At 42.1% G+C, this 11,732-nt stretch overlaps 1 protein-coding gene across 2 annotated transcripts; it reads left to right on the forward strand.

The window, feature by feature from the left end:
• Window positions 1-332: 332 nt before the first annotated feature.
• On the forward strand, window positions 333-10,950 carry LOC111960034 (succinate dehydrogenase [ubiquinone] cytochrome b small subunit B, mitochondrial). Of its 2 annotated transcripts, none has more exons than XM_023981918.2 (4): window positions 333-439; window positions 1,415-1,525; window positions 6,207-6,357; window positions 9,202-10,950. In XM_023981918.2, the coding sequence occupies exons 1-4, from the start codon at window positions 391-393 to the stop codon at window positions 9,365-9,367; spliced, it is 477 nt and encodes a 158-aa protein (XP_023837686.1). In that variant the 5' UTR covers window positions 333-390; the 3' UTR covers window positions 9,368-10,950. The 2 variants fall into 2 exon arrangements, with proteins under 2 accessions (XP_023837686.1, XP_023837676.1); XM_023981908.2 differs by having other exon boundaries at window positions 376-451.
• The last annotated feature ends 782 nt before the right edge of the window (window positions 10,951-11,732 follow it).

Here is an 11,732-nt window from a genome sequence, read left to right on the forward strand (position 1 = left end):
GTATTATCCTCAGRTAGTATAAGTGTTTATCATCTTACTTGAATGCAGACTTTCTACAGGAGTTGTCAATGTCTGGGACCAGATGCAGACCTTGTGGTCAACATATTGCAATGTGCAGTCTTCTCTTTTTGCAGATCAACATTGTCCATAAAGTTTGWTAAAAATGTATATGTTTCTTATACATTTATTGGAAAAAGCCTATTAAACCAAGATCAAGCAAACATTGCCTAATTGTTTGGATTAAAATGCAGTTTATGTGGYATATGCAAAGAAGACGAAGAAGCATCCGCAGTCGACTATCACCCAGTGCTTAAAAACTCTTGATCAGCAGTGGACAAAACAGCAACTACATCCGGGTAAGATGTGTGTGACCTTGGTTGGGTAATCGTCATGGCGGCCATCGTCAGGATAAGTTCGGTCTGCCACAGAGGTGTCAAACGTAGGTGTYTTTGTATGTAACTTTGTGTTAATTCCACAATTGTGTGTATTTCATATCGTTGTTCTTGATAATTTCAGTTTTTATCCAAAGTAATGTTGTACATACATATCGTAATTTGCTAGTWGCTAGCCAACTAATGTTAGCTGATGGATGAGCAAAGCAACGACTTTTTCAAGTTCATAGTGACTTCACCTAGTCGGCTTRGGGATTCGAACCAGTGATCTTTTGGTTACTTGCACAACGCTCTTAACMGCCAGGCTTACTGCGCGAGCTGTCACTGACTTCAATAGCCAGCTTCACTCTGCATTGAATCAGATCCGTTTACGGATCTCGTATAGTAACCTTAGCCTGAAGCAGCTAAAATGACCAACCTCGATTCTAAACACTTCATCAGTTTTAGGCCTCATGCTTGGTAGCAACTAAGGCCAACAAAACATAATCTATCATTTTTTTTTTAATATTCTATATACATTTTAGGCTATTCTATCCCCTATCAATCCCACATACTGTGGCATGAGTCCAATTCATCCCTACTCCTATGTCTTTGGCTGCCTATGCTTCAGTTCCTCGAATAGTTGCCATTACCTTATGTGACTGCTAGTTGTAGATCTATTACTTTAAACAACTACCAAGACACAAGATGCACACCAACAAGTTACCCTAAAAAACATAAACCAGATAGGCTACCCCTGATTGCCRACAACCACAAAACACATGGAATGGTTTATTCATGATACTCCTTACAGTTTGAGGGAAGAAAGGCCTTATAAATCAGAGGATGAGTCTGTGAAATAATATTCACATTTTGTAACTGAGCCATGTGTGAACGATTGACATTACATTATAGCCTAAGCCATATTGTTTTTTGTTGCTTTGTCTTATTTTATAGCCTACTTATAATTGAACAGTAAATATTGTGATTTAGTTGAAATATTTTCATATAGTTCATGACACTGATTTGTCTTCTCCCTACAGTTCAGTTTTATCGCAGCTCTCTGCTCGCACGACACTTGGTCACACAGCAAAAGGACCAAGACCGGTCCTACCTGTTGACGGCTAGGATTCATGGATCCTCATCTCTCCGTGGTTTGTTGTTCCCACGATAAGAGTTTTGCTGATAGCCTACAGTTTGCCTGTAGCACTCAAAGATTAAACATGGGCTATATGTGTTGCCTAAGATGAATACCAGTCTTACCAGAACACTGTGGCCATTGTATGTTTTGGGGATTTTTATGACTCCTTAAAGTAATCAATGTCCAGGTTAGGCTACATGTTATGTAAAGTGAGTGGTAGGCCTATATTATGATTAGAGCCTACAGCCCTACACCTACGGGGATTCAAGTATTTTCTTGCTTTCTCTTGTACACTGAATTGTATCATGTAAGAAGGATTTGCGAGAGGGGGGGTTAAGTTATTTGTCAGGGAGCCGGTTAGTGATGTCCCCACTGGCATGTTGTTTGTGTGGTTGGTACTAGTGATGCACCGATATAACATTTTTGACCGATATCCAATATTTTACTTGCCAAAAAAAAACGATGCCGATATTTAACATTTTAGCGGCCTTTTAAGCATTCTAGTACGGTTAAATAGTTAACACATGGACGCAGTGGTCTAAGGCACTGCATCTCAGTGCAAGAGGCGTCACTATAGTCCTTGGTTCGAATCCAGGCTGTATCACATCTGGCCTTGATTGGAGTCCCATAGGGCGGCACACAAATGGCCCAACGTCGTCCGGGTTTGGCCAGGTAGACCATCATTGTAAATACGAATTTGTTCATAACTGACWTGCCTAGTTAAATAAAGGTTACACTGACCMAAWTTTTTTTTTTKTTGGCATTTACGTATGTCCCCATTACCAGTAAAACATAATCAAAACCTATTTCTTTCACTTACRTTTCACTTTCGTGCTGAGGAAAATACTGAATACTGACTGCGTCTGCAGCAGACGCAGTTGAGGAGCTTATTTCTCAAGTCAGTTGTTCGAATGGAGCTAGCTAGTGTGTTCAAGTTTCAAACATGTTCTCAGTATTTTCCTCAGCACGAAATCCACGACGACCCACTGTGCTGTCAGACTCAGCATGCTCATGGGGCTGATATCGCTGGTCCAAATGTCAGTCGTGACGCTAATAGCAGTGACGCTATTACTGTGTAGCTCCGGTAGGGCAACATCTGAAAAATAGCGCACTTGTTAGTGTGTACCGGTGCTCGACCAGTCAGCGAAAGCCAACATCACCCGACAACAGAGAACGGTTGATTGTCATGGGCAATGAATACCGTTGTCTTGGCGTTAATGGATTTTGCCTTTGAGTTGTCTCGCTGAAATGTTCTTACTCTTTCAAATGACTGCTCGGTCCACACAGCAGACATTGTGGGTTAGGTTAGGAAAGCTTTCAGCGAGACAACGGAAGCATGCACGGGAGCACCGGCTGTTCTGGATGACTGTGTGATAACGCTCTCGGTAGCCTATGTGAGCAAGACCTTTAAACAGGTCAACATTCACAAGGCCACGGGGCCAGATGGATTACCAGGGTGTGTACTCAAAGCATGTGCGGACCAACTGGCAAGTGTCTTCACTGACATTTTCAACCTCTCCCTGACCGAGTCTGTAATACCTACATGTTTCAAGCAGACCACCATAGTCCCTGTGCCCAAGGAAGCGAAGGTAACCTGCCTAAATGATTACTGCCCCGTAGCTGTCTCACAACAGCATCCACCCGGATACCCTAGGCCCAGTCCAACTTGCATACCGCCCCAACCTCAATCACACTGCCCTTTCCCACCTGGATAAAAGGAACACCTATGTGAGAATGCTGTTCATTGACTACAGCTCAGTGTTCAACACCATAGTGCCCATGAAGCTCATCACTAAGCTAAGGACCCTGGGACTTAACACTGCAACTGGATCCTGGACCTCCTGACGGGCCTCCCCCAGGTGGTAAGGGTAGGCAACAACACATCTGCCACACTGATCCTCAACACTGGGGCCCCTCAGGGGTGTGTACTTAGTCCCCTCCTGTACTCCCTGTTTAACCACAACTGCGTTGCCAAACGACTCCAACACCATTAAGTTTGCCGACAACAACAGTGGTAGGCCTGATCACCGACAACGATGAGACAGCTGATAGGGAGGAGGTCAGAGACCTGGCAGTGTGGTGCCAGGACAACAACCTCTCCCTCAACGTGAGCAAGACAAAGGAGATTATCGTGGACTACAGGAAAAGGAGGGCTGAACACGCCACCATTCACAGCAACGGGGCTGTAGTGGAGCGGGTCGAGAGTTTCAAGTTCCTTGATGTCCACATCACCAATGAACTATCATGGTCCAAACACACCAAGACTGTCGTGAAAAGGGTACGACAAAACCTTTTACCCCTCAGGGGACTGAGAAGATTTGGCATGGGTCCCAAGATCCTCAAAGTTATACAGCTGCACCATTTAGAGCATCCTGACCGGTTGCATCACCGCCTGGTATGGCAGCTGCTMGGCATCTGACCGTAAGGCGCTACAGAGGGTAGTGCGTACGGCCCAGTACATCACTGGGGCCAAGCTTCCTGCAATCCAGGACCTATATCATAGGCGGTGTCAGAGGAAAGCCCATAAAATTGTCAAATTGACAGTCACCCAAGTCATAAACCTTTCTCTGCTATTGCACGTCAAGCAGTACCGGAGCCAAGTCTAGGACCAAAAGGCTCCTTAACAGCTTCTACCCCCAAGCCATAAGACTGAACAATTAATMAAATGGCCACTGGACTATTTCATTGACCCCCCCCCCCCCCATTTGTTTTGTACACTGCTGCTACTCTCTGTTTATCTATGCATAGTCACTTACGCGCCTGCTGCTGCCTACCACTGCTCAGTCAGACTGCTCTATCAAATCATAGACTTAATTATAATAAAACACATATGAGCCAATGGTCATTAATACGGTCAAATCCGGAAACGACCATTTCGAAAACAAAACATTTATTCTTTCAGTGAAATACGGAACCATTCCGTATTTTATCGAACGGGTGGCATCCATAAGTCTAAATATTGTTGTTACATTACACAACCTTCAATGTTATGTCATAATTGTGTAAAATTCTGGCAAATGAGTTCACAGTTCGCCAGGGGGCCCAAACTGTTGCATATACCCTGACTGCTTGCACTGAACGCAAGAGAAGTGACAAATTCCCTAGTTAATTGCCTGCTAACATGAATTTCTTTGAACTAAATATGCAGGTTTAAAAAATATATACTTTGTATTGATTTTAAGAAAGGCATTGATGTTTATGGTTAGGTACATTTGTGCAAAGATTGCGCTTTTGTTAAATCATCACCCGTTTGGCGAAGTAGGTTCTGGTTCAATGATAAATTAACAGGCACTGCATTGATTATATGCAACGCAGGACAAGCTAGTTAACTACACATGGTTGATGATATTACTAGGTTAACTAGTGATTATGTGAAGATTAAACTTATCTTATAAAAAAWAYAAMAATCAATGCTAGCTAGCAACTTAAATTGGCTCCTTGCAGCCACAAGGTCCTTTTGACGCTGCACTCGTAACAAGTGGTCAGCCTACCACGCAGTTTCCTCGTGGATTGCAATGTAATCGGCCATAATCGGCATCCAAAAAGGCCAATTACCGATTGTTATGAAATCTTGAAATCGGCCCTAATTAATCGGCCATGCTGTTTAATTGGTCGACCTCTAGTACAAATTACCACAACTAACATGTACCCCTGCACACTGACTCCGGTACCCCCTCTATATACTTTAGTTTATTTGGTCAATATTTTCTTAACTCTTCTTGAACTGCACTGTTGATTAAGGGCTTGTAAGTAAGCATTTCACAGTAAGGTCTACACTTGTTGTCACATGCGCCCGAATACAAAGTTTGATTTGTATAGCGCAAAATTTTTACATGGCGTCATTACGTAATGTACCTACGTTATAGGTATGCACGTCAGTTTTGCACATCGGAGCTAAACTAGACATCGTGTTGATGTTGGCATTTTTAGCTAATATTGGACGATTCCAATTTGTTCACCGATATATCGTGCATCACTAGTTGGTACGTAATTAGTTCCCCAAGTGGCAGGCCAGTGACATTTTCAACAGGTTCACTGACCGGTGAAAAAGGTTAGTGGGTCACGGCACTCTGTTTGAGGAGGACTATRTGGTGTTTTAGTACAATAACATCYATTATTTAGGTTAGCCAACACATTGCATGATGTTTGAACTGTGATATCTAGTGAAACTTGAACTTAAGCAACAGCTACGCCACAGGTGGTTGGTGGCACCTTAATTGAGGAGGACGGGCTCGTGGTAATGGCTGGAGCGGAAACAGTGGAATGGTATCAAATGCATCACATGGTTTCCAGGTGTTTGATTCCATTTCCTCCGTTCCGCCTATTTATTATGAGCCATCCTCCCCTCTGCAATCTCTGCTGGTSTGTATAATATAACCTCAAAGATATAAACTTCAACTGACTGGGACAATTGTTAAATGCAAAAACATCTGTAGGCTAACAGAAACAATTAGGTTTGTCTATGTGCTAAAAACATGGCCTAGTTYAGCGGCAGAACGGCAGATTTTTACCTTGTCGGCTCGGGGATTCAATCCAGCAACCTTTCGGTTACTAGCCCAACGCTCTAACCACTAGGCTACCTGCCGCCCCTCATTATTGAGTCCTTGTTTAAATGATTATCCCCCTCCCTCCACAATAGGTTAGTTCTGCATGTGGATGTATGATTTAATGTTTTGTTATTTGCCCTTTTGCAGCCGGCTCTGTGTCCAAAGCTGCCTCCCTGCATTGGACAGGAGAGCGTGTGGTGAGCGTACTGCTGCTGGCCATGGGGCCTGCTGCCTACTACTTCCCCGGACCTGCTATTGACTACTCACTGGCTGCTGCTCTCACCCTGCATGGCCACTGGTAAGACAAGTTTCCCCTCTAAAAATGTTAATTGGTTTAAAGGGCACTGGCCAGCTGTCTCTCTTTCTTATTCTGGTTAAATGTTTTTCCTTTCATATTTCCAATAAAACTATAATTTCCGGACAAAATTGTTGCACATGTTCCCGAATAAGCTCAGACCATAGTTTTTCAGCTTGAAATGTACTTGTTGTGACTACAGTCGGAAACTTTTATGGAGGACAATAGTGAATAGAGTAGGCAAGTGGTTGGGATAACCAATCAAGTCTATGTCCACTACATTTCTGCTCATGCAAAAACAGTTTTGTTCTTAGCATTTATTTAGCTTTCATTTACGAGAGCTTTTTGATTTTTGAAGAGGTGGGCTTAATGTCGCCCTGGGGCACTATGCCATTGCTAGACCACTGACTAAATGAAAGTGGCAGGTTTAAAGCACAAATCCTAGTCATGTGTGGTGTTAATACCCCTTAGGTTTTAGTTTTGGGTACTTGGATATCCTCAAGGCATGTCCCTCTAATGAAAACCAGCTAATTGTCAAACTTGTCACTGAGGAGTTGAAACGCTCATATATATTTTTTTGAACATCAAGATGACGCTTAAGAATGCTGGTCATGTGTAATACACCATGGCTTTTCCATGTGTGCTACTTTTGTGAAGTATGCAGCCATTTTTTAAACCGCGCTCCACATATGTTCCAGGAGATCAGTACCATTTAACTTTGCCTAACTGGCTAAGGCTGTGTGAGTGCCGCTATTTGAGCTAGAGTCATCAAATACCACCATTGTCCAGTTAACTGAGGAACACTATGAGCACGCCTACGAAGCTCTGTCCTCCAAGGCCACTGCTAAGCCAATCTTATTTACATATCTCACCATTCCTTATCCCTTAATGCTTACAGTTCTGTTTGTTCTCAATGTAATGGTATTGCTTCTGTCCCTCTCCTTACCCCAACCTGGGCTCGAACCAGGGACCCTCCGAACACATCAACAACAGTCACCCACAAAGCCTCGTTACCTGTCGCTCCACAAAAGCCGCAGCCCTTGCAGAGCAAAGGAAACGACTACTTCTAGGTCTCAGAGCGTCGTCATTGATTGAACGCTACTAGGTCGCACTGCTAACTAGCTAGCCATTTCACATGGGCTACATAAACAGGACAAGACACCCCACCCTGTAGTCTAAACAAAGAATAACTTAACTAAGATCACATGATGGTGCCTTGAGCTGTTGGTGTGTTCTCTGGTGAGTCTTCAGCCATCCAAGTGGTGTAGGAGGGTTAACGCCAATAATTCCCTCTAAGCTGTGCTGCTCCATCGAGACAACACTTTGCGTGTTCTTCCTATTTCCACTCAGTGCTACAACAAGCACTGCAGCAGTAATGAATCAGTAGGAAAGTAGATCTATAGGCTTGTGTTACTATTAGCAGCTTAGGTCTTTTTTTATTATGAAGGAATATTTAACTTTCTCTTCATAGAAGTAACAACATGAATTTGTCAAGGAGGCAGCGGTGCGAATCGATTTTTGCCATCAGCTGGAAGGCTGTGTTCCTTTGGTCAGTGTCAGTGGAGAGCGGAGGGATGTTTAGAGGTGGACCCTCAGTCCGCTGAGACTGACCAGCAGATGCAGGCMCCATCAGCCGAGTAAAATTAAAAGAAAATTAGCTGCACTCAGCAATACATCAACAGATCTATTACTGGTATGATCATATAGCCGACCTCATTTTATTTTTATTTTTTTATTTTTTTTTATAAATAAATGTCCCGAACAACAATGCATTGGCAATGCCAATATGCAGTGATAATGTATTTGGCCTATAGCTTGCTGCACAAACCTAATTGGTTAAAGTTGCATAGGCTTACGCTTTGAGTCCTGTTATTTTTTAAATCTAATCGCTAGATCTCAGCATGCATTTTGACTCAACCACTGTTCTAATTYTCTCCCTGTTAACGCTATCAACGTTTCTTTTACTGTGGCAATTGTGATCAAATCAATGCAATATTAGCCACTTTCAATGCAACACACCGAAACAAAATGAACTATGCAAGAGATTGTTTTAGGCGGAATGCATCAGAGTAGGATTCTATTGCATTGACACGCGCTACTCAGCCCGGTGCTGCATAAAYAATTAGAGCTGCAGTAGACCTATATGCAAATAGCCCATTGCCATATCTGGACTGTGTTTACAGCATGAGCGGTCATGAGTAGGGGCGCATGTTTTGAGATCAAAGCGATAGAGGCTAGCATAATTTGTCTGCTTCTCTGTAATAATGGTATGGGAATAATGCATTTTATTGAAATGTGGTTTCTTGCATCAAACAACATTTTAAAGGACAAGTGGATAAACAGGTTCATGTCAAGCCCTGCSTGTTTTTTTYYYCAACCAAAAGTCTCATRGAATGTAGGCCTACATTGCACACTACRCATTGGCTGCTACTGTAGGCTGAAKGGTAGAACATATTTCAATGTTAAAATGTTATGGGATGCATTTTCTACATTGTTTTTGATGGTATGCCACTCTGATAGGCCCACATTACGATCAAGTAGCCTACTTGGCCACTTAACTGTAACTTTAAAGTGGGTACAGCCTCAGTGTTCACAGTACACACATGCTGAAAGTTGCACAGAATTTTCACAACSTTCAAGTTTGCGCTCAGACCTGGAATTTGTTCAGTGCCCCAAAACATTTGAGAACAATGGTTAAATGATTAGCCACTTTAATTTTGCCCTTGTTTACCAAAAATTGAATAGGGAGTGTTACTTAGCCTTTTTTAGCACTAAATCACTGGCTATTCAGTAATATTGTGGTTCTAAGCAGTCTCATACATTTCTTGTATTGTCTTATCTCCCCAGGGGGCTTGGACAAGTCTTAACGGACTATGTTCATGGAGAACCGAARATCAAGATGGCCAACGCAGGCCTCTTCCTGTTGTCGACTGTCACCTTTGCCGGTCTCTGCTACTTCAACTACAACGATGTAGGCATTTGCAAAGCGGTGGCCCTATTATGGAGCAAATGAATGGACTGAGGTTTGGGATGGGGGGGCGTGGGCACTGGGACATCGGCCATCYTGTTCTGGTATGATTTTAAACATTCAAGGGATTATGTACATTTCTATAAATATATAATTTCACAAGTGTTGTAATTCATGTTGAGGTTTGTTGTGCTTCAACAGGCCTGTTAATGATCTGCTCCTGTTGATTTATGATGTGGACTAAACTAAATATAAGTTGTACTTCTGACCCCAATCAAACATGCATACTGTAACATGTATGCTGCTGTTTAGTGAAATGTTATACGGTTAACTTCTACCTGGGGCCTGTTAGAGGGTGCAATTTTACAGAACGCGTCGMTAGAAATGCGTTTTGTAGATAGAATAGGGAATTGTCAGGTTTATTCAATGTATTTCTAGCTTCCTCTCACTGAGTTCACTCCTGTTATCAAACTGCTATATTCCAAACACTTTGTGTAATGCTTATGAGGAAGTATCCAGTGATTTACATATGTCCTTAATTTCAGATCTACTATGGCAAATTACTTCATCTCTTCTGTACTAAATTAATTTATTATGTAGACATTGCATTCTGTTTTGTGTCTGTCACCYATCTGTAAATACCAGCTAGTGCCCTTCAAGACCATTGCAGTCAGCTTAGTGCCACACRTTTAGTCTGATTTGATTGACAAGAGCAAATGGGTGTGAACACTAGCAGTATTTTAAACCACGTAGCCATACTGTTCTGGACATTTAAGGGTCTGTTCAGAAGGGGTGTGATGTTATAAAACGTTCAGATATGCATTTTGTAGAACGWATGATTTGTCATGCAGAATTGGGCATCGCCGCAGCTCTATTCATGACATTTCTAACTGCAACGTTCTAAACATTTCACCTCACTGASSACATCCCAGGTTGAGCATGTAGAAAAGTAGCCATACTGATCTGTACACCATTGCGCTTCCACTTGTACCAACCCTGTTTGTTGTCAGTCAAATGACAATATCCTGGTTTTATAGTAATGTGCATAATTTACTTACACAGCTGTGCCTGTTGGCAGGAATTACATTTTCCATTTATCAGATAATTTGTATGTATGAACAGCTGCTAAGCGTCAAGTACAGCTGGCATCAAATATGAAGTTAAGTCATGAGTGCATGCACTTGGTCAAAATGGCATCGTTTTATTTTGTACTGTTGGGAGTGTCGGCTGAAACAAGTAGGAGTTGTCCTAGTTAAACAKCCAAGAAACATGAAGGTCTTTGTCCTACTACTACACATGTCTGAAAGCTTAAATGGCTTTGGAAATTCAACTGTTTTGTCTTTATTAGGTCTCGTTGATTTATACATATCACCAATCCGTTCGGTCAGATTGTAACGCACAAATTAGCTTTGGGAAGAATGCACCTTAAACCTCTAAAGAATAAAATGGATATTATGGATTGTGTTTGACAAGATTACAGATTTCTGTTTATGTATTGAGTGGATGGTAAACTACACACATGTAGAATGTGTCTGTCCGTATTCTGATGGATTATTAACATTTGTCATTTAAATGACGTGTGCACTGCAGATATTAGTGTAATCATTAAACTCAACTGTTGATAATGACTAAGCTCTTTAATACTTGAATGGGTATTTAAGCATTAACACAAATGGTCCCTCATTGTAAAAATTACTTTATATGCACTGCTGATGAGTTCAGTGGTTTAACAAAAGTACCATAAACTGTCATATTCCAGGATTTTGTAAATCCATAAACACTCGGGCACCTCCCTGAGGACTAACTTCATGAGCTCTGCATCTGGTCCAGCCTCAAAGSTCAAGTAGCACGTACCCGGCCTGACTGAACTCTGCAGTTAGTTGTTCCATGAAGAGCACAGGCAAAGATTGCTCCCGGGGGAAAATAGGGAAGGGTTTTTTGGTTACCTTTTGTCTTGTCAGTGTGAAGTGTGTTTGTGCAAACAGCTGGTATGAAGGTACAGTAATAATCACACCTGGGTCGTGTTCAATTGGGAGAAACTGTGAAATGSTCTTGTCTCATAAGGGGAACACAGATGTTTTTTCTTGAACTGCTGAACTCAACCCAAAGGCTAAAGAGACGTTTCAGTGTGTGTTTGTTGCTTTCTGGGGAGTTCAGCTGGACAATAAGGCCATACAKTACATGTAACGTAGATGTAAGCACTGTTCATTTCAAAATGAATGYAAATGTCTGTATATGCTTACCAGTGGTTTGGCAGAAACTCCTTTTTGGTTCCAATTCTTACAGCACACAAGTTTGCTTAAAAGGTGAGGACACAGTCAGAGAGAGTAACAGCCCTTCCTCTGGGCATGTCATTGTTTYTATAGAATTGGATATTGAACCGGCAATCATCTAGAAACCAGAAAACAAG

The sequence above is a fragment of the Salvelinus sp. IW2-2015 genome, linkage group LG4p (genome assembly GCF_002910315.2).
Source record: "Salvelinus sp. IW2-2015 linkage group LG4p, ASM291031v2, whole genome shotgun sequence".
NCBI lineage: Eukaryota > Metazoa > Chordata > Actinopteri > Salmoniformes > Salmonidae > Salvelinus > Salvelinus sp. IW2-2015.